A 26,980-nucleotide genomic window follows, 5' to 3' on the forward strand; every position below is an offset into this window, starting at 1 on the left:
AGAGAGTTTTGCTTTGAAGGCCCCGCCCTAGACAAAACCTTTATCCTATCGCTAACATCCTTAGTGATTCAAATTTCAAACTAGGGGCGACACTAAGGTTTATATAAAATTTTTATTTTATAAATAAATAAGAAAAATTGTAAATGGCACAATATTTTATTACACATGACATGTATTTCAAAATAACGGGTAAAAGTAAGCTGGAAATAGACAATAGTAAATGGGCTACTTCTCCTTTAAAAGGAACACACCGATATGCGCTTACCGTCTTCTCCAGAGTCGGACAAGAAGATAGCTACCAATTTCCTCTCTGTGTGTTCAGTAGAAAGCTATCCGGCTGCAAGCTAACCTAGCTTAGCACAAATTAATGGAAGCGGACACGGACCACTAGCCTAGCTTAAAACTCCGGGAGAGGTGTTTTTGGCTAACGTGGTGTTTTGGGAGAGGAAATTGGTATCTATTGGAAATTAGCATAGAAATTGGTATCCATCTTATTGTCTGACTCTGGGGAAGACGGTAAGTGCATTTCCCATAATGTTGGCCTGTTCCTTTAACTCCTCACTATAGGCCTTATCTGCTCTATGCAATAGAACACGCATTGATTCGCCAAAAGTAATTACGGCCTTCAGTGAACCTTGAGACAACATGATACACTATCAATTATCAAGCCTTCAATATTTCACTTTCCTAGAAGTACTTCCTGTTCCCAGCGACTCACCCGTCCTGCTTCAGTACAGTTGGTAACCATGACGACACCCTTTACCCCTTGCTCCCAGATCATCCTCCAGAAGTCGTTGACTGTGTTGGGAAGAGGACCCTGTGCAGCAATGTACTGTTTGTTTTGGTCATAGCCCTGAAAATGAGACGGTCAACAAAATGCCCATACATTTATACTTAGATTAGATACAGCACAAGTACAGTACAAGGAAAATAAGTTTGGCATCCAACCAGAGTGCAAATGTAACAGTAAAGTGCAATAGTAATATATAACGTACAGGTGATTAAACTGTGTATAAAATATAGATTAGTACTACTGAGTAATAGTGCTAATGTATGTACAGAGTTGTAGTATTAATAATGTGCAGTGATACAGGTATAAAGACTCTATGGTAGTAAGTCATACTGGCCAGCAGTGTAACTAGTAAGAGTAGGTAAGGGATATGTACAGATATAGATATAGTATCAGATATGTTAAAAGGATTATAATGCAGGTATGTACAGACAGCTGTGGATATATATATATATACAGTAAGTAAATAAAAAAAATATACCAGATGGCTCAATTATAAGTACAACCGCTTAACCATTTTGTAATCACAGGATCACAACAACGGCACAGCACTGCATGGTTGGATTTTGTGTGTGTATAGAACTGTTAGTGGGCTTTTACTGGCAACTGCTACTCTGCCAATAAGATTATTACTTTAAAAGGGGAATGCCAATAGAAACGAAATAATGGATGGATTATCCAAGGGGGGTCCTGAGGGGGGGGAAGAAGAGCGAGCAAGAGCATATGTATGTATTGTATTGTATTGCAAGTATTATGTATATATCTCGAAAACTACATTTATATTGATTCAAATACTGGAATGTACAATCCTGTGATTTATTGTGGATATTTAATGCTTGTGTGTCTCGTTTTATGTCATGTCAAAAAAATAATAAAAAAAAATGTCACAAAAAAAAGGGGGAATGCCACCCATTTTAAGAATTCACACATGTTTTTCCTGTGCCCCAAGACAGTTTAGTCAGTATTTGTAAACACGTACCACTCTCTCCTGAAGCTAGAAATCAGAGAGAGAAGGTGATGTAACTGGGATGTAAAATCTGGGCCTGCTCCATAGACAATGAATGGGGCTCTGACTTTGTGAGGTCATCAAATGTTTATGTGAGCTGTTACACCCAAATTAGGTTTATATTCTCGCATTGGTAGAAGGTCTGAGCCAGAATTAAAACCCCTTCTGGGTGTCAGACCTCACACACAGACATCTTATGGGCTCATAACATCAGAGCCCCATTAATTGACTAAGGAGCAGCCCCAGATTTCACATCCCAGCTTGATGGCTTCCGAGAGGGTTGGCATACCCCTTTAAGCTTGTAGATCCTTTGCTCTCTTACTCAGTGGGTCAGTAACTAAGCCATAGGTGTTTATTGTCTAGAGGCTTATGCATTGTATGTGAGGGATATCAAGGAGCACTTACTGGCATGTAATTAGCATTTATGTAGTCAGAGGTTCCATGATTTATTGTAGATAGCTTCACCCGAGACCAGTCATCTAGGACAAAAATACCACAAACAGACACCACATTGGGGACAAATGAACAACAATGCTATCAAAATAGGCTCTGTTCAAACACATTAACTCCTAACCACATCTAACAACCCACATAGACCCCAATCTGCACCTTTATTTGTATATTCAGGGTTAATTATATTGTTTACACTGTTTATTTTTCTGATATTTTTTATATTCAGATCTAATTCTATTGCCTGTTTTTATTTTATTTTATTTTATTTTACTATTACCCTGCCCATACCTGCACCCCCCCCCCCCTCCCCCATGCTGCAGATGCCCGAATTTCCCCAAAGGGACCAATACAGGAATATCTTATCTAAACTGAGGTGGAACTGCTCTGATAAGCAGACAGCTAGATTTTCAACCATAATCCTATCATTCCTTTGTGAGGAGGACCGTGATATTTGGACATAAAACGTACTGACGTGTTCTGTGACGAGAGCTCGGCCACACTGCCCCCCTCACCTGGTGGAGAGCAGACTGCAGACACTATTCCCTCAGCTATTTTCAACTGTGGTAGGAACCAACCTGAGGGAAGTTGAATAAATGCTTGAGGAAATAGTGTCTGCAGTTCTCTCCAACGTTTCTAGGGGGATCGATGCGGTCGAGCTCTCGGGACACAGAACACGTTGGTGAGTCTTATGTCCGATTATTACATGCCCTCCTCCTCACAACAGAAGGATAGGATTCAGGTCAAAAGAAAATGGCAGAATGGCCCTTTAAACACAACAATGAGCTCACAAGTCTCTATAGTTGTTGATAGGCTGAATAGGCAGGTAGTCAGCCGACAGACTTACATGGGCAAACGTTGGCGTAGCGATTCTTGGACTTGTTCTCTGGGATAAAGGCTGCTTTTTGTGTCTGCTCTGTGCCAACATGAAGGAAGTCCTGCACAGAGAAAGCCAGATGACTCAGTTTGTGATCGCAAATCAACTTGTAACTAAAACACATAGTCATTGTGCTGCCCCTAGTGGTTGATATTGCTGCACACTCTGCCCCACCCCAATCTATGATGTCATAGAATACTTAAAAAAAGAAACTTGACTAAGGTTGATAGTACCTCCAGAGAGCTCTGACATCACAGATTGGGGTCGGGCAGAGTGTGCAGCAGGGTGAAAATATCAACTACTAAGGCAGCAGAATGACCATGTGTTTAGGTACTTTTTAAGAGATATATCACAAAAAGACAAAGCAAATGATACCAAATTATATAAGTGTGAGCTACATATTCTAATATTCATATATAAGAAACATAATGTAACTGGGTGGATTTGAACCTGTGACCATAGGATCCACAGGTGGCCACACTAACCAGCTGAGCTAAAGTGTCAGACCTGTTAGCGGGTGCTGGTTGGCTGCGACCGAGTAGTTTATACATAATTATACGTAGGGAGGTGTAGTGGTTACGTCATTGTTGTTTCCCGCGCGGTCCACCCCACTTGAAATTGTAATGTTCTCAATGGATACATTTCAAAATTGTGTCGTTTAAAACAAATAAAGCATGAACATTGGCATGGTGTACCTTCCTGTGTGTATTCATCCACAATCTATAGCTCAACATGAACAAATTAGCAATTAATCATCAAAGTAGCAACATAACAACATTTATGTTTCCATTCACTGAGAAACTACACAATGGCCGTGACGTGTGTTAGGCGACAGCACTGAACGACAGGCGTTCTACTGGTAAGTGTAGTTATTTTTTAACGACAAATTAAACAACCTTTTAACTCATTGACTGCCACGCTTGGAACGGGATATGACTATGTGCTGCCACGCATTAAAACCAATGGAGTCGCTCACCTTGTTTGCAGGGCTATAACTATATATATATATATTATAGCTATGGATGCAATACTATGGCCCATTTGACATTGAGTATCTATCGTTCAAGATGTGAAAAAGGAATAATTTTTCCATCCATACATTCCCATTTTATACCGTGGTGAATATAAGTATCGTTTTAGAGCGGTTTAGGGTAATTCCTGGGAGGCTAGTAATAGGCCACGACGCATATTATACTTAATCCATTGGCATTTCGTCCCTATACACGCTACAATAAAAAATTCAAATGCATATGATCGGTATATTATGTTCCATCATGAATGCATGAAAGGGGGAGGGGGGTTCGTTTCTGATTAATTGATTGTCATTAACGGCATTCGTTAGTACAACAGCATACGCTGATCAGGGCGATGGCTATGAAAACAAGGCACAATCAAGCTGAAATTGACGTTAAATTGCTCTTACCTGTGGCCGGTGAGATTCCAAAAAGAATATTCCAATTATTTGATTGCCATCTGGTAGATCGTATGTCCATTTGGGCCACGACATAACCCACCACAGCATAATGAATCGGGGGTCCCGAAAACGATTCAATGCGATCGGGTGAAGCCCTCGGTCCAGGCTACTAGAAAAGTCCGCCCGGAGGAATTTCATCGACACACAGCCCCATACACAGAGTCTCAAAGGGAGTGCAACGGTATTGGAATTTTGCGATCTCAGACTCATTCCCTATGGTAACACAGCCTTCCTGGATGGATTATGAATGGAAATAGTGAATAAAAGAAATAACGATCAAATAACGAGTATACTCGTTGTTGGCGTCCAACGATTGGCGGCCAATATCAAGTATACTCGTCGTTGGCGGGGAATGAGTTAACTAGCTATATTTCAAACAAGAATGCTTAAACAATAATGTTAGTGATAGAAGGGAACTCATTTTGTGCAAAAATGGAAAGCTTGCCAATGTTCATGAGGCAGAATTATTACAATAGCCAATAATACATTTTCCCAATGATAAATCCCTATACAGGTGGACCGCGCGGGAAACTAAAGTGAAGTCAGACTACACCTCCCTATACTGTAACATAATAATCCATCTGTGGTTTTGCTGCCTAAAAGCCTCCGTTACATCATAGTTGTGGTTAGTGCACCTGGTGTTCCTCTCTGAATCCTCTGCTCTCGTCGGCACTCCGTTGGTAAAAGTGGTCTGAAAAAATCCACTCTGGAATAGATCTGGAAAAACACAGCAGTCAAGAATTCTAATCGGAGTCCAGTCATACCAGCTTGTTTTCATGCCTTTGTTTACTCTTTATGTCTATCAGCACATTGCGAGTGTTTGGGAACGGTGTTCACCGCGAGAAGAGTAGAGTGGATAAAATGCATACATACTTGTGTTTTTCACCGGATGATTTTGAAGTGCCCACATATGTCTTATTCCTGTCATGAGAAGGAGACCCGAGAGGATTCACTTGTTGGCCGAGAGCAGAGTACATGTATAGTAGATGATCTACCGACTGTTATCTATTTATAGACCATTCTTATAGTATCTAATCTCACCAACCTGAGAAGATCTGGTTTACAGCGTACAATGAAGACAGCCAGGCAAACTAGTATGCCGAATAGCAACACAGCCATCACTGACCCAGCAATCACCCCTACAGGAAATAAAACTAAGTTTATAGTGCTGCTGAATTGTAAATGGTTTATTTGATGTTTGGAATGTCCTTTCTTATTTTCCTATACCAGACACATTGTGGGGAAAAGTTTAAAATGTTCTCCTTCAGTTTTTCTATAATGGAATGTTAGCCATGGTAGCATTTCTCATCAAACAACGAGGTGCTACTAGCCGTAAGCTTGCAGCTAGCTGTGTCCCATGGCTTCAATGAGAAATGCTAATGTTAGCAAGCCACTACCGACGGACGAATGTAGAAACCTTTTCCCCAAAAGTGCAAAGTGATACAAGAGATACATAAACCACGAGTTCACAATGTCAAAGCATCCCTTTAAGAAAACATGGACGTCCCCCCCCCCTCCACAAATTACAATCTTCATAATGGTAATAAGTGAGAAGTCCATTTGAAAAGATTTAGGACTGTAATACAGATTTAATTTAAATTGTATCTCAATTGTATTTCAACGTCACAATAAGTCCACTGTCACTCACCTCTTGGGTCGGTGGTGCAGACCAGAATGGAGGGATTACTCCTCCAGTTTCCAGAGAGTGAAGCCACAGACACGTCATATCTCTGGGCAGGTTGAAACCCGGATATCTGCGTTTCCGACACCGAGTTTCCTTCCACTGTTTGAGTGGCTCTCCCCGACACGTTGACCTCCACACGGGTCCAAATGCCTTCAGGCGCGTGCCATCGCAGAGAGATGCCATAACCAGCCTCCCAGTAGTCACAGTCCACTTTTAAATCTGGAGGAACTGATTGAAAGAAGTTTGAAAAATCCCTGTTAGGTTCATGAAGTGGTTGAGCAGGTATCTCTCATAACACCTAAGATAATATTTCATAACACCTAATAAAATATTTCTTATACCATGGCCTGGGTGAATACTCTTCCGTGATTGGCCAGCAGGTGTGCATTAAAACCGTATGTAATTCACACGTAGTTCGGTTCGAAATGAATCCGCTACCCAACCTTCACTTCATAATCCCTTCACTTATCATGGCACATGCCGTTCGCATCCTAACTATTCCAAAGCAAGTTTAGCTCAAAACCCTGTCCCCATCGTTTCCAATCGCTTACATGCCGTGGCCTCACACAGCGCCAACTGCGGATCTCGCCATCTCTCTGCAGCAAGGTTTACAACACTGTGGCCGACCAGGTAGGATGTGCTTCGTCTCGCTATTCATCCGAATGTGCTCTCTGGCATCAGTGCGCTTACATCAAACACCATGACTGCTGTGTTTTACGCATGCATAGTTATTCTGCAATTACACACACAGTATTATTCTTTTTGGTGATTATTCTTTTTCCAAGATAAGAGCTAGCGAAGCAGATTGGTATGTGGAGACTGGCACATTCCGTCCTCGCAATTCAACTTGCAACAATAACTGTACTTGAGGCTACGACTGACCGTGCATATTTAACACGAAAAAGAGGTTATTGATTTGGGGACAATGAAATGTCTGCCTAGCAAGCCAGCCTTTGTGTCAAACATACTGTTAGAGTTAGATCATTCACTGTTTAGGCAAAGTTATTGACAGAAAGGCTTGCTAGAATAGTTAGCTGTTAGCTTTCTGGGTCATTATCACAGTTGCTAAGGTATCACAGAGGGACTATAATGAAAGTCAGCAGTGAGCAAAGCATGGATAATATATTTCTCTCTATTTTAACACATTGAGTGCCAACAACGAGATTAGTCGTCTTAACTCGCCATGCGTTGAGTGCCAATGACGAGTTCTCGTCTTTTTCTCGTTTTTGCTTTTATTAGCAATATCCATTCATTTTTCATCCATCCAGCCTGACGTTATCATTGGGAATGGCTCTGAGCTCAAAAAGGGCAAATATCGCCGCCTATCGTCTCCCGGATGATATTGCACATCATTGGATTGGATTGGGTGGGCATGTGCATCAGAAAAAAAAGTCCGTCCGGGCTTTTCCCTTATCTGGCATGCAGCTGGATACTATTGCATTGAGTCCCCCCACTGGGAGCAGCATCGATTATGTGTTTTGGACTATAACGTTGGATCAATAAACGCGATCAATATTTGGAATGGCGATCAGGAATTGGATTAATCTTTTTGCAGAACATCTGATGTAAGGACTCTATTTTACCAGTATTGGGTTAATCAGATGTTTTTTTCTCAGCCATCGCAGCGTGTCTGTGTGTGTGTGTGTATGACGTTAGTGCTGACCAGGTCATGGATAATAGATTTTTCAGCCCGCTTTTCTAGCATGCATAAGTACACATATACTATCGATAATCTAGCGTTTATTTGAAAACTATTCATAAATCAGCCGAAAAATGACAACGTGTTTTGTGTATTCCACTAAAGAGCTATTATCGCGGAATTTCTCTGGAATTACTAGAACTCTCCAAAACTATACTCGTATTCAAAACGGTATAAAACGGAAATGTACCAATGAAAAAACAATCCGTTTCGTACATGTTGACTGCAAGCAAGTCATTGATAAGCGAGGGGTGTTTTAGACCCATAGCCATAATTTAAGATATAGTTTAAGCCTTCGCAAATTTCCCCGACCTCCCATTGACTTCCTTACTGGCACTCTAGCCCATATATGGTCAAAGGGGCGTGGCACTCAGTTGAAAATATGAATAAATGGCATATCTTTGGTCTTTGGCCATGGTCCACGTCGGGCCTTAAAACCGTTTAACGCACACCTACAAGTTGATTATCCCTTACATAACATCTTATAACATCTAAGATAATATTTCACAACATCAAAGATACTATTTCATAACATCTAAGATGATATTTCACAACATCTAACATAACGTTTCATAACATCTAAGATACTTTTTCATAAAATCTCATAACATCTAAGAGGATATTTCATAACATCATTTCTCTGTCTCGCTTCTAGACTATCGCACTTTGTACATGTATGAGAGTTGGACTCACCGATGGTCAGACGCGTGGGAGTCAAACACTGCTCATAGGGTGTCTGGTTCTTTATGTACACAAGAGACAGCTTATAGGTGGAACCGGGGACCAGGTTAGTAAATGCCACATTGCCACCTTCAGGGCTTTTATCATATGTTCTTCCATCAGTGACCGTTGCTGTTGCTGTGACCGTTGCTGTTGCTTCAGAGAACAAACCCTTGATCGTCCCATGGATTGATGAGTTGGTCACATGCCAATTTGAATTGGCACAGTCTATAGCTGAAATAAATTATACAAAGAAGGCATTTATGATTTCCTGGAATATATGCACAGTCACCTTCAGGTCGGTAAATTATATTTCTGAGGCCAGGAATTTTTATTTTTGTAAGTAAAGCTCTAATACAGTGAACACTGATGGTTTATATCCTAATCTGATTAAATTCTCCACATATTTTCATGCATGTTTGTTTATAACATCTGCAATGCTACATCCCTGGACTCATTCAAATTTCAACTAAAATCTCACCTCTTCACCAAATTTATCAATGACTGCCTGACTTCCCTCTTTTTACCTAATTGTTCCTCTGATCTCCTTCCCCTTAGTTTGCCCCCTCCTCTGTTAAGCGCTATATACATTTAAGAAATTATTATTATTATTATAAACCTTTTGCTTTTTTTGATCCACTTTTTCTCCCATTTTCTATTTTTCTCCCATCCCAATTTTTCATATCGTCCAATTCCACCCTCCCCTGTCTTCGAACGTTGTTTCTTGCCTCCCACAAGCCGGCTGCAATGTGGACTAAGTCATACATAGCACGTGTCCCCTCCGATACTCGAGGTAACAGCCGTCGCATCTTTTCACCTACGCGGCTCGATCTTTCAGCGTCGGGGGTCTGGGCTTTGGAGGGGCCCCGCCCCTGTCGCCTCTTGATTCTACTGCGCAGGCGCACCAACCGACCTGTAGGAGTCGCTGTCCACAACGCCCGGTCCCCACCCTTCAGTTTCCCTCCCCGTAATACGGCCAATGTGTATTACTGTGGACGACCAGCTAAACTGAAAGCAATGTGGAGAGCGGGGCTCGAACAGGAGGCATCCTGTTCGAGCCTAGTCTCCAGCATTCGTTGCGAGCGCCTTGCCCACTGCGCCACGTAGCCGCCACATTATTATTATAAACCTAAAGGCTGAATTATACTTCTGTGCGGGTCCTTTCTCCGACCATCATACTCAGTGATCTCAGTCTGAACAGTCATGTGACTTTCATGCGACTTGACATCTAGAATTGACATTTAAAAACCTTTTACATCCATCTTTGTTATTGTTCCTTTGAGCATGCGAGTCAGTTCAGGAGTGTGACCAGTTCACACTGGAATCTGATATTGGCCACATTTTTTAAAAGCCAAACAAAGAAAATCAGTAATAAATCAGAATTGAGACTTGCAGTGTGAATGTAGCCTTACACATATGAAAGCAAAAGTGGAATCATGTAAATCTCACATGAAACGTTCACCAAAAAACTGTAATGGAAGCAGCACATGGACACTGGAAAATGTAATAATAAAATAAAATGTTCTCCATCATAGAAAGCTCACATCTTTCTATCTGTCAACAATGCAGAAAATCAAGTTGATTTGATTTGATTTCTGACACCTCACATTGGTATGTGGTAGCCTGGTATCATCCTGATATATATTATTTTGATCCACTTTTTCTCCTTCTTTTTCTGTTTTTCTCCCATCCCAATTTAGTTGTGCCAATTCCCCACTCCCCTGTCTTGATCGTTGCTCGCATGTGCCCCCCACTGGTCGGTCGTAGGGAGGGTTGAAGAATCTATCGCATGTCCCCTCCGATACATGCAGAGTCAGCCAGCCACTTCTTTTCACCTGCCAGCGCGGACTCTCATTGGCGAGGTGTAACGTGTGGGAGGCTCACACTACCCTTGACATCTCCTGTCCTTGCTGTGCAGGCGCCCTGACCGACCTGTAGGAGTTGCTGTTTACAACGACCAGATTACCACCCATCGACTCCCCTCCCGCTGACTCTGCCAATTGAGTCAGTATGACGGCCGGCCCAAGCCGGAGGCAACGCTGACAGCCGGATTCGATACCGGTGTCTCACACGTTGGTGACGAGCGCTTAGACCGCTGCGCCTCCCAGCTGCCCTCATCCTGATATATGATACCAATAAAATACCCTGTCTCTCTCTCTCTCTCTCTCTCTCTCTCGTTCCCCTGTTAGTCTAGTGTTTCTGTCTTGTATTAGGTTCACAGTTTAGTGTTGTCTGCTTGTTTGGTGTCTGGTGTTGGTTGTCTTGTCTTCCATAGTTGTAGTTCATTGTGTTGTTTTCTTGTAGTTCTTCTCAGTCTGTTTCCCCTCCCAAGTGTCTCCAGTTCTAATCATCCGAGGCGTTTCTCGTTTGTTCATGTGTATTTGAGTTCCTTGTTTCCTGTTCTCTGTGTCGGTTCATTGTCTCAACTACTCTGTCTATGTTGCTCATTCCATGTTGTCAAGTAAGTGTTCCTCATGTTAGTACTTAGAGTTTGCTTGTTTACTTTTCCCCTCTTCCAGTTTTCACTGAGAGGTTTTGTTTTGTTCGTTTTTTGGTCCCTTGTTCTCTATTAGTTTTGTGTCATTAAAACCCTTAGACTTGCTGCCGTCTCCACTTGTCTGCAATTGGGTCCTACATACACCCCCACATCGTTACAGTTTTAGCCTGGTATCAGCCTGATATCGGTGCATCCCGACTGCTACGTTTACTTGTGTTTAAGGGAGTGGATAGACTATCCTGGACAGAAGTTCTGATGATAAGAGGTGACCATTCAGATGAAGACTGGATCGATATTCTGCATGTGGGAACCCCCCCCCCCCCCCCCCCCCCCCCCCCCCCCCGCCTCTTAAAGAAAGTTAACATACCGGTTACTGTGAAGACTGTAAATCCATAGCTCTGAACATCATGAAACACAGCGTAGAGGGTGAAATTGTACTCTGCTCCGGCTCTGAGAGGTGAGACCTGGTACGTCAGAATGTCATGAATTCCGTGAGGAATCTCTCGAGTTTCCCCATTGCTGAGGAAGAGCGTGTAGTTGGAGCTCTGGTCCACTTGGTTCCACTGCAGGGTTATGTTGATGACATTGCGCTGCGCCACTCTGACCTGAGCCACCTGCAATGGAGCTGAAGAAAAGAAGGAAACTCACTACCAAGCCCTACGAATGACGTACTTTGATTTCATCCTCATTCTAACGCAGAGGGAGGTAAGGGCGCAGAGGGTTGTCTACTGCTGAGCCTGTTAAACCTTGTTCACATTTTGTCTGGTGGACCCACAACATTATTGTGATTTTAAAACAATAAAGCCATACCGATTAATGTAAAGACACTTAACAGGTGTTAACTTTATCTCAATTACAAGCCATCTAGACAGCATACATGATTAATATTTGCCATTTACCTTTGCTAGATCACATTTATCAATAAATCGTTTTTTTTTTTTTATCCACTTTTTCTCCCATTTTCTATTTTTCTCCCATCCCAATTTTCGTATCATCCAATTCAACCCTCCCCTGTCTTTGAACGCTGTTTCATGCCTCCCACAAGCCGGCTGCAATGTGGACTAAGTCATACATAGCACGAGTCCCCTCCGATACTCGAGGTAACAGCAGTCGCATCTTTCCACCTGCGCGGCTCGATCTTTCAGCGTCAGGGGTCTGCGCTTTGGAGGGGCCCCGCCCCCGTCGCTTCCTGATTCTACTGCGCAGGCGCACCAACCGACCTGTAGGAGTCGCTGTCCACAACGCCCGATCCCAGTTTTCCCTCCCCCTAATACTGCCAATGTGTATTAGTGCGGACGACCAGCTAAACTGAAAGCAATGTGGAGCGCTGGGCTCAAACAGGGAGGCGTACCTGTTCGAGCCCAGTCTCCAGTATTCGTGGTGAGCGCCTTGCCCACTGCACCACGTAGCCGCCCTAATAAATCGTTTGTGATAAAATGTGATGTCTGTATAAAAAATAAAAGAAAACATATATAACCTATTAAAAATCAAGACATGAATGGAATAAATCATGTCTATCTTGAAAAATAGAAATTAAACAAAGTGAAGGCAGAAAGTGAAGGTACACAGTGAACCGTTTTGTTAAATCTTTACCATGTTTCCTCTTTTTCACCTAGAAATTCCGTACTTTCGGGTGCAATTGGACCCATGTAGTATAAATGTGTAAGGGGGGGGGACACAGTGTGTACTGTGAAAACCGAGCTTAGGCGTGTGTACCCCCACATACATCCTTGGTTGTCACTCTCAAATCGGTTTGACAGGTTACAATTCAACAGCGCAACTCTGTGTGTACTGCAGCCATTGCCCAATATGAAATAAATCCAAATGTCCAAATCATACCCGTCGCCACGTTGATATTTGACCCAGAGCTTCTGATGTCCTTAAACACGGTGAAGAGGGAAACAGGATATTTATTCCCAGCAGTGAGATTCAAGACTGTGTGTGTCACTTTGTCTTCAAGCGCAGTGATGTTTATCTCGCTGGAGTTGAACAGAAGTGTATAGTTGAGGATGTCTTCCACTTTGCTCCACTCTAGAGTTATACTGGTCTCGTTCGCCGCTGCTGCTCTGAATCCTGCTGCATTCGGGGGAACTAGGAATGAAAAATGAGGTGTGCAGTCAGTCCCGTGAATACAAGGTTTAGCTCTATTGACAATTAGCTCTATAACGAACCACCACGGATTCTGGGGGTTAGGTCAAAAGCTCATCTTAACTAGTTATTGCAAGTTCACATTGTTTTTTCGAAGGGATCAACAGAAAGGTCAAAGGGTCTCAACAAAGGCTGGTGGGGTGAAAACACAAGCCACTGCTGAAATACAGTATAAAATGACCCTTTTCTCTCCCAAGTCAAATCAAATGGAGGATTTGTTGTCATCCCTGAAACCCACAATGAAAACAAACAAGACATCTGATCCAGTGTTGTATTTCCTTAACTCTGCTCTCTATTTATACCCTCAGTGCTTTTCTATGTTCCACTCCTTGTGTAAGGGTTCTTCATTTCCTGGCCAGGCTTCGCCTGCTGCTTCCTCCTCCCCACCTCCACCCATGAACAATATCCCTCCACCCATGAACAATAGTCCTCCACTCATGAACTATGCTCCTCACTCTGTACCTCCCCCTGCTGGACATTCACCTGAACTTCCCCTTATCTCCCTCATGCATACCCTCCTGGTGCACTGGTGTATCTTTGATGTCTACATGTCTCTCTGTGCCCTTCCCCTGCTACTTAGGCCATGTCCACACGAATCCAGATCTTTTGCAAAACGCACATTTTCTTCCACGTTTGGGCCTTTCATCCACACGTAAACAGTGTTTTCAGAAACATAAACAGAGATTTTCGAAAACGCATTGTAAAGTGAAGATTTTCCAAAATATCGGTTCAGTGGATCCGTGTAGCCACTTTAAACGCATAGTCTAGATAAACGATGACGTCACAGCTCACTATGCATGCTCAGACTGTTGTTCTATGGCAATAGGCGCCCGTAGCCTTGAAGCGCATGCAGGTAATAACAATGGACAGTGCCTGGTGCTGAAATGGCAGACAGAAGTATACAGTTTCTTCCCCCTCGAATGTATATTAGTGCTGTCAGGCGATTAAAAAAAATTATCTAATTAATTACAGGATTTGTAATTAATTAATCTAATTAATCGCATTTTAATCGCATAACCATTTTATGCCTGATATTCTATATTCTATAATCATATTTCAAAATGCATGTGTCCGGATGGCAGAATTCAGTACTGTATCTACAAAACCTTCTGTTTAATCATCTTCCATCTATTAATTTGCTTAGATTTTTCAGGTCTGGTCAATTTGAGCATAGTGTTATTCACAGTCAAAGATATAAAAAATGTAATTGATATTCTCATTTGGTTCACTACAACGTATTCTACGTTCTTATGGAATGAATGAGATCAAAAAAACAATGTTATTAAACTTTTTTATTTTTTTGTAATACATTTTGAGTTAATTTTCATAATGCGATAATTTGCTGTGTAATTAATTAATCTAATTAACTCGATAAACTGACAGCCCTAATATATATATATTTTTTATTGATCTCTGCCTCTTAAGCAGTACTGTATATTTGTATATCTTGTATCATAAATGTCTGGATGTAACATCACTGTATATGTGCCGTCTGACAGATTCGGCCAACAGATGTTGCTTGCGTGTAACGGAGATGTATCTGTTATAAAGGCCAACTTGCATGTTGTATTTTTGTTCAATAAACAATGTGGACTAGGCCAACGGTGACTTTCATGAAGAAGGAAAAATGTTTATTGAAATTGACCCAGTTTTAGCGTTTTTATCAAACATTTTGTCTGCCCAACACAATCACCACTCACGTGGATAGTTTAATCAATGGTTCATAACGTGCGCGTGTAATCGAAATGATGTCGTCACAAGAGGTGCAGGGCACCAGGGGGCTCTGAGAGTCACACACAACTAGTGGCAGGCACTGCAGGCAGAGAGCCTTGCTACTACTAGCCGAATGAAAATGTATCTGTTTCACCTAACAACACTATTGCTCCGTGATCATAGCCATCCATCTCTAAAGCTAACCACTATTTGTAAAAGCCACAACCACGTTACCATATTTGTAATAATGTAAATCATTGTGTCGTTGTACATATTGTGTATACACCGTTAGAAGCTAACATAGCTTAGCTTGGTAGCTATTGTGCTAACAACATATCCCGACGTCCAGCTCGCTGGCCAGCATGAACGCCCGCCCCAAAATGGTTCTCTCCTCTCTGTACACCCCCGTCCCCACGGGTACCCTGCCGGGGAGCCCATGGACGCGACAACGGTGGCAGCCATTGGGTGCTCGAGCCCGTAAAGGCTAGTGGTACACGATAGCTATGAGCTAACTAACGCTACAGGCTCAAACACCCTACGGCCGCCGCTGTTGTCGCGTCCACAAGCTCCCCGGCAGGACACCCGCGAGGACGGGGGCACACAAAGAGGAGAGAACCACCCCAAATCGAGCACTCATGCCGGCCGACAAGCCGGACGCCGCGGCACGTTGTTAGCACAATAGTAGCCCACTGTGATGCACCGAGTGGGCCACCATTGATCAACATGCAGCGACATGTAGCTTGCATGATGCGTGTGCAGTGCTTTGCCACACAGGTCTGAGAAGAGGACCTGCACATGATTTTACTCGTTCCCCAAACTCCTCTACATGCCCCGATCTAAAATGGTTCACGACAGTAGACATAATGCTAACGTTAGCCAGCGCCAATTATCCAGTAGTACTATGACCCGGACGGGCATAAGGCATACGTTTCCTGAAGTGACGTCACGGCCGTGCTAGCGTCTGATAAGCTTTTAGATTTGCTTGTGCATGTTATTCGTGCGTGGACCTTTTTAACCATTTCTGAGTGAAATTTCCGGCGTCAAATGGAAAAAAATAAATAATTAAATTAGATACCAATGATGTAAACTACCCATAATTGCAGAGTAGGGTTTAACCTGCAAGTTGGGCTTTAGGCCTACTGGACATTTTCGTTGACATAAGTAGACTTTTCGTTCATTTATTAAGTTAATATAAACCATGTTTCGAAAATTTTGAGGTTGTTAAATACACGCTTTTGATTTCTTTAAGTGGCAAGTGACGTTTTATTCGTTGTCCGCTTATTTCTCGCCGGAGAGATACAATGCAATGTTGGGATCACAATATCCCGATTCCGAAACAAAATAAGGCGAGTCCTTATCACAAACTGTTCCAAAGATATTTAATGTTTTGCTAAACATGTCTAGTGTTGCGCCCGGCTTCAGTTAAAAGCCAAATTGCATTCTAAATTTAGTTAATAGACGCCAGACAGAAGAGCGTCTTCACTTGATGCGCTCTGATGTTGCGGATAGTTGAGGATGTTGGCATTACAAGTCCCAGGATGACCTAATACATTTTTTTTTGTATCTACTTTTTCTCCCCATTTTTCAATTTTTCTCCCGTCCCCAATTTCGCATTGTCCAATTCTACCCTCCCCTGTCTCGAACGTTGTTAGGCCATGCCTCCCACAAGCCGGTTGCAATGTGGACGAAGCCTTGCATCACGTGTCCCCTCCGCGTCTATATTAATCCCAGCCGAAGAGTGCAAGAGCGCTTCCGCATTTTGCCCTGATTGGCCCCGGTAACACCCTCCAAATGCGCATTTTCTTTTCCCCCGCTCAGACGCCGAAATGGAATACATGTATATTATCGCGACGCGATTCACTCGCAACGCCATAACGTTTTCCCTGTACATTGCAACGTTAACACAACGCAGCTGTCAACTGTACTTTACATATTATCCAAACAAGGACCACATGTACTTTACATATTATGGAATACATGTCAATCAATCAATCGCGTACCTCTTAGTTAGCTCAGTTAGCTGCATGTTAGCTCCATGTTAGCTCAGCAGTTAGCTCATGTTAGCTCAGCAGTTAGCTCATGTTAGCTCAGTAGTTAGCTTCATGTTAGCTCCATGTTAGCTCAGCAGTTAGCTCATGTTAGCTCAGTAGTTAGCTCCATGTTAGCTCAGTAGTTAGCTCAGCAGTTAGCTTCATGTTAGCTCAGTAGTTAGCTTCATGTTAGCTCAGTAGTTGGGATAAAGGAGTCGGAGGCGGTGTATCGAAGTTGAACCTAATTCCTTTATTCAACAGCAGCATAACAACAATGTCAACGTAGTCGAATCGATAGGTAGAATGAATGCTCGAGGCAGGAAGTGCTACACACAATATCGTCCGGGGGGAACTACTATTCCCAACAACAGTTCTGTGTGAATTATGTACAGTCACTACACAATCAATCAATCATGTACCTCTTGCACGGCTGCGGCGCGGCGGCTGGCGTGGCTGAATAACAGTAGCAGTGATCGCCTGCTGCGTCCATCGCGTGTATATATATACCGTATTAGTATTAATAGCATATAGCAATAGCAATATATAGCAATAGCAATAGCATATATAGTATTAATGTGATTGACCAGCGTTTAACGCGTCGCGTGTATATATACTGTAGCAATAGCATATAGTATTAATGTGATTGACCAGTGTTTCTGGCATCTTTGATTAGTGTTGAATGGGGCTCTCGCGTCGAACCAAGCGGCGACCTCATGCGCATGCGCGGCGAGCACCTGGGTGAAGGAAAAGGAAATGCGCATTACCGTACTGGCGTATGGTGAAGAATGCGGAAGCGCTCTTGCACTCTTCGGCTGGGATTAATATAGACGCGTCCCCTCTGGTACTCGAGGAGGCAGCCGTCGCATCTTTTCACCTGCACAGCGCGATCTCTCAGCGGCGAGGGTCTGCGTGGGAGGGACACGCCGCCCTCGTCGCTTCCTGATTCTACTGCACAGGCGCACCAACCAACCTGTAGGAGTTGCTGTCCACAACGTCCGATCCCCACCCACCAGCTTCCCACCCCCTAATACTGCCAATTGTATTAGTATGAACGACCAGCCAAGCTGGTAGCAACGCCGAGAGCTGGGCTCGAACCCAGCATCTCCTGCGTTGGTGGCGAGCGCCTTGCCCACTGCGCCACCTAGCCGCCCGATGACCTAATAACTTAACATTATTAGTTGAATAGTTACTGTACAGGAATTACAGGAATCATTTGAATATGTGAGTTACGTGGTGCGGCCGAGTAGCGCAGTGGGCAAGGCGCTCGCCACCAATGCAGGAGATGCTGGTATCGAGCCCAGCTCTCAGCGTTGCTACCGGCTTGGCCGGTCGTTCATACTAACACAATTGGCAGTGTTAGGGGTGGGAAAGCCGGTGGGTGGGGATTAGACGCTGTGGACAGCGACTCCTACAGGTCGGTTGGTGCGCCTGTACAGCAGAATCAGGAAGTATCGGGGGCAGCGTGAGCCTCCCACGCGTTACTCCTCGTCACTGAGAGATCGCGCTGTTCAGGTGAAAAGATGTGACAGCTGCCTCCTCGTGTACCGGAGGGGACACGTGATGCAAGGCTTGGTCCTCACTGCAGCCGACCAGTGGGAGGCATAGTGTAGCAATGTTCGAGACAGGGGAGGGGAGAATTGAAGGGAGAATTAGCGAGGCGAAATTGGGATGGGAGAAAAATAGAAAATAAGGAGAAAAAGTGGATACAAAATATATATATATGTGAGTTACGTGAATATAGCTTGCTCGTGGACACAGACATTCATACAGCTCCGTCTTTTAATACACACTTATATCATACAGTAACGTCAAATAAGATATTGAAAGATGAAGGATGAAGTTACAAATGAAAAGGGGCAAAAGCACTTACTATTTGACAATTCTACAGCGCACAATGGGTTTTAAACAAAAAACGCTGAATCCGCTTCAAGAAGACTCACTACATTAGGTATAATAACTTCGGTGGACAGCGCCTTGGTGCTGAAATGTCATTCAAACTGTATCCTTACTTATGACTGTGACGGGCGAAGACGGCACCAATTATGTGAACAGTAACAATGCAATTAATGAATGTCTTGTTGTAATTAGTATACCCAATGCCATGCGTCTTCTTGAAGCGGATTCAGCTTGTTTTGCTCCGATTTGACGTCAGTTTAAAACCCTTTATACTCCTAGGCATATTTAATTCCGCCTGGATCTTTTCTTTTTATTGTGCACTGTAGCATTGTCAAGGAGTAATTGCATTTGCCCTTTTCCCTTTGTAACTTCATCCTTTATCTTTCAATATCTTATTTGAATGAATGAATGAATGAAAACTTTATTTAACAGATTGCAGAATGGGTACAATACAGTACGGCTCAATACATACAATTGTTAAGGGGATGCAGACCTGAGAAAGACGTTTGTCTTGTTTCCATCAGGGTCCCCCATTTTCAATTCATATAGACATATATGACATACATGACATACAGATAGTCAGTACTGCTACATCTATACATTTATGACATACCAGATTTGCAAATACAGTACTGTTTGTGATACAGAAGGAGTCAAGAAAAGGGAGTATATACATTTGACGTAGAAACTGTACATTTGATGTTACTGTATGATAAAAGTGTGTATTAAAAGACGGAGCTGTTAATGCGTATGAAGGTTTGTGTCCACGGGCAAGCTATATTCACATATTCATGTAACTCGCATATATTCAAATGATTCCTGTAATTCCTGTACAGTAACCATTCAACTAATAATGTTATTAGGTCAGGACCACTCACGCATAATGCCAACATCCTCAACTATCTGCAACATCAGAGCACATCATGTGCAGACGCTCTTCTGTCTGGCGTCTATTAACACAATTTAGAATTTGCTATTTGGTCTAAAGCCGGGCGCAATACTAGACATGTTTAGCAAAACATTAAATATCTTTGGAACAGTTTGTGATAAACTCTCGCCATATTTTGTTTCAGAATCGTGAGATTGTGATCTCAACATTGACATTGTATCTGTCAATCGTCCTGTCTGCTCGGTACCGCTATGGTATTTGAGATATCGCGTATCGCCACCTACTGGCCCGGCATGTTTGTTGGAGCAATTTATATGCGTTTATGTGTTCGTGTCTGGATCGAGTTTTTGTCGTGTGGATGAGGATTTCTTTTAAACGGAGCCTGAAAATATCCTTTTAGAGAAATATCCAGATACGTGTGTGGACATGGCCTTAGTCTCTTGCTCCCCTTTTAATTGTTATGTTCCTTGTTTAGTAGTTCCTTGTATGGTTGTTATGTTACTCAGTCTAGTGTTCAGTATTTTTCTTGTGCGTTTCCTTCCTGGTTCTCACCACATGTGCGTCTCGTTTGCTAATTGCCCTGCTGTCTCTCTAGTGTTAATTGTTCCCCCTATATCTGGTGTGTGTTCCCTACCCTTGTTGTGGGTTCATTGTTTCGGTTCCTTGGTTGATGCTTGCGTTGTTACTGTTGTGTTCTTGTCCACTGTTCCTGATTCTGTCGTGCTCCAGTTTAATAGTAAGTGTATTCTAGTGTTCCATGTTTTGTTGCTGCTCATCTTTGTTTTCACGTCACAGTATCATTTTTAGTTAGTGTTTATTTTGTAGTTCGTTTTTGCAATCCTTTTTCCTGCCAGCCTTGCTGAGTTTTTGTTCTTGCCCTTGGAGAATCCTTTGTTTGTTGCTACTGCCCATTTTTGAAGTAAAGACCTTTTTGTTACAATTCACCCTTGGCTCCACGTCTCGTCTGCCTATCCTCTCCTCGTTCCGTTCTGGAATTGGGTCCTCCGACAACACTATCCTTAACACCTTGACTGCCTCTTTCCAGTCCTCATGTACCCCAAAACTACCGTTTCCATTAAAAGGGGCATTCCACTATTTCCACACCAGCATCACAGATATGTGTTGTTTTACACAACAAGGATTATTCCTAGACCTAGACCCTTTCTGCTGACATTAGGATAAGATTCAAACCTTCCGTCTTTGAGGCCTCTCATTACCGTCGGGACATTTCTCATCTTCTAGGTAGAGACACCATTTTGATCATATTTTGAACATATACTATACAATATAGTACCTCCATACACTATTTGTACAGTATGCAATCGTAATCATAATCATCATGGATACGATTTACAAGATATGGACTTTATTATCTTGTAAAATAAACATTTGCACTGCTTTAGTTCATGTATACAATGCAGGGATAAAGTAGCAGAGTTGTGTGTGTGCGTGTGTGTAGAATCAATTGGAAAAGGTGAATTCTGTCGCATTGGAAAATCGGTTCACTCAAGGCAGCTAATGGCACACGTTACAATTGTCATAGCTAAAGTAGTACAAAAAGAAAAGTATGCGTCTTACTGGTGACTGCATTCAGGACCGACCCTCCGCTTCTGATGCCCTGAAACACAGTGAAGAGAGTGAAGACGTACTCTTTGCCCATCACGAGGGGCGAGACCGTGTAGGTCACTGTGACGTTGGCCTCTGGGGCCGTGATGTTCGTCTCGTTTCCCGTGAACAGGAGCACGTAGTCGCGGAGGCCATTCACTTTGCTCCACTGCAGAGTTATACTGGTGTCGTTCTGCTCTACCGCCATGAAGTCCTGCGCCTTTTCAGGAGCTACGAGCGAGAGTTTGATTAGATTAGATTAAAATGTATTTTCATCATACAGCACAAGTACAGTACAACGGAAAGAAGTTTGGCATCCAACCAGAGTGCAAATGTAACAGTAAAGTGCAATAGTAATATACAAAGTACAGGTGATAAACTGGGTATAAATATATATAAATTAGTACTACTGAGTAGTGCTAATTCGATGCATGTACAGGGTTGTAGTATTAATATGTACAGTGATGCAGGTATAAAGACACTATGGTAGTAGTAAGTCATACTGGCCAGCAGGGTAACTAGTAAGAGTAGGTAAGGGATATGTACAGATATAGTATCTATATGTAAAAGGATTATGTGCAGGTATGTACAGACATATGTGGGTAGATAGGTATACAGTAAGAATTCATATATATATATATATATGGTATATACAGCATTATTGTACATGCTATCATACAGAGTTATATGCAGGTGTATAAGTAGGTATAATATACCTACTTATACACCTGCATATAACCCATATAACTAGGGGGTTGGATAGAGGATGAATATATGCAGTAAATAATATATGAATGTCTATATATAGGGTATATATACAGCACTATTGTACATGCCATCATACAGAGTTATAATATAATCATATTATGAGTAGACTGATCAAGCTGAATCTTCAGGATATCATCATCACTAGTGTTTTATTTTCTCGTTCTCATTTGCTCCCCTCCCCCAATTGAGTCGTTATGCCAATTTGCTTCCTGGTCGTTGCGTTACCCTACTGTCAATCTGGGGAGGGTGTAGACTACTACATGCCTCCTCCGATACATGTGGAGTCGCCAGCTGCTTCTTTTCACCTGACGGTAAGGAGTTTCACTGGGAGAGCGTAACATGCATGGAGGTTCCCGCTATCTCCCTGCTGAACAGGCGCCCCAGTAGGAGTCGCTGTTGCAACGACCAGGACTCACACCCCACTGGCTTGCCACCCATAAACACTGCCAATTGTGTTTGTGGGGACGACTGACCAAGCAGGAGGTACCGCTGACACTGGGATTTGAACCCCGGGTCTCTGAGGTGGTTAGACCTCTACACTACCCAGCTGCACCATCATCATCATCATCATCATCATCACGTCTTGGGCTACGTTCACACTGCAAGCCTTAGTGCTCAATTCTGATTGATTGCTCAGATCAGATTTTTGTTTGGCTGTTCACATTACTTTTTAAACAATTACATTTCAAAGATATTTGAGTGATATTCATTATGAACAAATAAAATGTAATTATCTTGCATATTCTTACTTTTAACTCTATCAATATCGAGCCAGGAATCCTGAATGAATGACCAAGTGAGACACTTTTAATTACAAAATGAGATAATGAGATAATAGCAATAATGTAGTTTACCATAAGTTTACCATAAGAACACAACACAAAATCAAAATGTCTTACCAGTGACTGCAGTGACGTTCACTCCAGTGCTGCTGACATTTTCAAACACAGTGAAGAGAGTGAAGTGGTATTGAGTTCCACTCTGAAGTGGCGAGACAGTGTGTGTTATTATGGGTCCATCTCCACTGAACACTTCTTTATTCTCATCACCATACTGAAGATTATAACTGACAGTGCTGTTCACTTTGTTCCACTGTAGAGTTATACTGGTCTTGTTTTGCCCCGTTGCTTTAAACTCCTCTGCATTGGAAGGAGCTACGACAGAAAGAGACGTTATTCAACCCGAATCTGTGTTATCAACATTGATCTATTGGCATTTCATTCATTATCATAGCATTGTCAATATTAAAGGGGACGTAGGCCCTATTATGTATCTTTTCAACACTTTTTTATGACTTCCTTGAATCTGTGTTTGTTCGTTTTTTTCTTTTGCAAAGAAACTAGTCTAAATCTAATTATAATTATTTATTGTCCAGCACCAATGACTCTATGCAATACTAACTCACCCATTCTACATGCATTGCACACACATGCACACACTAACTTTATACACCATGTTTTATCTATTTTATGTATTCATTACAAAAAGATTTGCACTACATCTCTACCTCATTTTAGCATTTTGTACTTTAGTTTTGTATATTGTATATTTTGTATAGTGTTTGGTTTTTATTCTTTTTACTTTTTTTTTACCGTATGAAGCACAATCTCAGGAGGCTCATACAGAACCAAGAATGTTGTTATGTACCTTATATGTGACAAATAAAACAAAACTTGAAACCTGAACCTCTTTCTTACCTTGTATTAAACACAACATTTTGGTGGGTGTAGCAACACACCAAATGACCCTGCCTTGCTACCCCACACCCAATAATAAATGGCTTTTACAAACTAGGCAGGTAGGCATTGTTCCTGGCTCCAAAAAGCAGATAATTGATTAATCAAAACTACTTAATTTCTTGTGTCTCCCTTGTGACATCACAGAGGGCAATAATTCTGAACAGCTTGTTTAGGGTTGTTAATCTCAAGACTTAAAATGCTGGCCAAATGGTAAATGGTAAATGGTGTATTTATATAACAGCTTTTATCCAAAGAATTAAAAACTTTTGTTCCTCACATTGACCCATTCACTCACACATTCATACATCGACGGCGGAGGCAACCATGCAAGGTGCCTGCCAACCTGTTCATCGGGAGCAGTTACATGTAGGGGTTAAGTGTCTTGCTCAAGGACACTTCGACACACTGCCCATGAGGAGCGGGAATCGAACCGGGAACCTTCCGATTACCAGACAATGGCTCTACCTCCTGAACTGGTTTATTACCATAGTGTATTCATACTGTTACCACTGTATATAATAATACTGTACATACATTAGATTAGCATATTTACTCTATAGATGTGTCATATTATATATACTCCAGTCCACATATACATGTTATACTGTATACTACAATGCACTTTACTTATTTGCACTCTGGTTAGATGCCAACTTAATTTAGTTGTACTCTGTACTTGTGCAACGACAATGAATTTAATCTAATCTAATCCATAAACAAAATATGGTGACCTACTAGTTGCAGTTGTAGATGGGTATCCAGTGCTTCCGACATCCACAGACACAGACGGGGTCCAAGCAGTAGCTGATGCAGAGAGGGAGACAATACTTGCGATTACAGCTACATTTAGGCAAGGATTTCACACTTCATTTTCATCATCATCATCATCATCATCATCAAACCTTTATTTGAATAGGCAGGTTAGTTAAGAACAAGTTCTTATTTTCAATAACGGCCTATTTTGGGGTAAAAAGCCCCCTAGGGGAAAGGGGATGGGGGATAAAATAAAATAAATAAAAATAAAACACAAAGGAACATTATTAAAAAGGCAGGACATATATACAGAGCAACAACTGAACTGAACAACAACAACTGACGGACTACAGAACAATAGTGGCAGCATGGTGTTAGCACACGGAGAAACATCTACATGAGTGCTCTAGTTTGTTAAAGTTTCCTTAAACAATCTAATTGAAATAAACGTTTCCATATTTAAGGTTTTTTGTAGTGTGTTCCAGCTATCAGCTGCTGCGTACTGAAAGGAGGAACGGCCTTGTGAGGAGTTGGCATGGGGGGCGTTTACCAGGATATGTGTGGCTGACCGGGTGTGGTAATTCGGGAGTGGACGAGGGTGGACTAGGCGAGTAAGGTAAGGGGGAGTACGGCCTAGAAGTGTTTTATATACAAAGGCCAGCCAGTTGATGTTGCGTCTAATCTCCAGGGAGGGCCAGTTTACTAGGGAGTATAGCTCGCAGTGGTGGGTCCTGTAGGGGGCATTGGTAGCGAAGCGAATGGCGGAGTGATATAGGATATCTAAGCACTCTAAATCACCTTTACGGGCCAAGCGGTAGATTACATCGCTAAAATCAAATAGCGGCAGGACAGTCATCTGGACCAGGGTGAGTTTAGCAGATCTAGTGAAGAAGGAACGGTTCCTATACAGAAAGCTAAGCCTTGCTTTGACTTTGGCCTGCAGTTTAGTTAGGTGTTCAGAGAAGGAGAGTTTGATGTCGATCCACACTCCCAGGTATTTATAGGAGGTGACCAGTTCAAGCTTTTTGCCATCGGCGGCTACAATGGTGCCAGTCTGGGAGGCACCCTTGTGGCCGAACCACATAACTTTGGTCTTACTGGTGTTTAGGACCAGGCAAAGGGCGGAGAAACCAGCTTGGATATTTAGAAAGCTCTCCTGGAGTTTTCAGGACAGCATCCGGGGAGGGACCAGAGGTGTACAGGACTGTGTCATCAGCATAGAGGTGAATTAGGGAGTTTCCAGCAAACTGGGCCCTATTCCCCGTACCTGGCTAACTGAGTTAGCCGGATAGTTTTCAGCATAGCTTGACTTAAGCCAGACATTTCCGTTCCCCAACGTCGGATTTTCTAAGTCGCTATGGCAACAGATCGAAAAGTTTGAACCTGCTCCGGAGCAGGGTTTAGTTGAGTTAGCTGGATATAAGCTGACCACTCCCTCAGAACAAAATGGCAGCTCCCTTCCTCAGAGATTGATTGATTGATTGGAAACTTTATTAACAGATTGCAGAATGGGGTACAATACAGTACGGCTCAATACACACAATTGTTAAGGGGATGCAGACCCAGAGAAAGACTTTCGTCTTGTTTACATCAGGGTCCCCCATTTTCAATTCATAATGACATACAGATATACAGATATATATCATGACATTTATGACATACATGACATACAGATATGCAAATATACAGTACTGTTAAACAGAGATCCTAACAGAAAATATATATACGAGGGGGAGGAAACTGTACATTGGGAGGGGGTGGGTGGGTGGGAGGGGGTGTTTGGACATTTACGGGGGCCAGTTTCGAATTGCAGCCTCCCGTAGGTGATCTTTGATCCCATTATACCATTCTGAATAATGTTTTCGCGAGATGATTTCCAGAATGTATTGATTTCATAGAATGTGTGAAATAGGCCTATAATTAAAAACAATTAAAATACATTAAACTGGTCAAATAAATGCTTTTGAAATGTAAAATAATATACCTAAAATGCTGATAATAAATCATATTCAGCCTATGGATTTCCTATACTGCACGACACCTGTTTGAGCTGCGGGATGAGGCGCGCTTGTTTCTGATGGAGAATGCGTCCCAGATCGCTGCCCACCTCCGATGCCGACTAGATATATCAATTGAGGGGGAATACGCACAGCTATACCTACCTATTCGAAAAAAACATTATCTGCACTGACTTATATAAAAAATAAGTACAGATCACGTCTGAATGAATGTGGAGGATGAT

The 26,980-nt window shown here is 42.4% G+C and overlaps 1 protein-coding gene across 1 annotated transcript in view; it reads right to left on the minus strand.

Annotated features, from left to right (window-relative positions):
* Positions 1-26,980, minus strand: part of LOC311236221 (receptor-type tyrosine-protein phosphatase H-like) — a 47,629-nt gene that overhangs the window by 7,857 nt on the left and 12,792 nt on the right. Inside the window, exons 3-15 of the mRNA XM_084323869.1 lie at positions 24,721-24,789; positions 23,146-23,400; positions 21,452-21,709; positions 13,037-13,288; positions 11,565-11,822; positions 8,674-8,934; positions 6,246-6,509; positions 5,643-5,736; positions 5,471-5,518; positions 5,233-5,314; positions 3,094-3,184; positions 2,202-2,275; positions 719-853 (exon numbers count right to left, since the gene is read on the minus strand). Of these exons, the coding sequence (XP_084179995.1) occupies positions 719-853; positions 2,202-2,275; positions 3,094-3,184; positions 5,233-5,314; positions 5,471-5,518; positions 5,643-5,736; positions 6,246-6,509; positions 8,674-8,934; positions 11,565-11,822; positions 13,037-13,288; positions 21,452-21,709; positions 23,146-23,400; positions 24,721-24,789 (2,141 nt within the window). The remainder of the gene's footprint in view (positions 1-718; positions 854-2,201; positions 2,276-3,093; positions 3,185-5,232; positions 5,315-5,470; positions 5,519-5,642; positions 5,737-6,245; positions 6,510-8,673; positions 8,935-11,564; positions 11,823-13,036; positions 13,289-21,451; positions 21,710-23,145; positions 23,401-24,720; positions 24,790-26,980) is intronic.

Source organism: Notolepis coatsorum, assembly GCF_963971535.1.
Source record: "Notolepis coatsorum genome assembly, chromosome: 10".
In the NCBI taxonomy this organism is placed as follows: Eukaryota; Metazoa; Chordata; class Actinopteri; order Aulopiformes; family Paralepididae; genus Notolepis; species Notolepis coatsorum.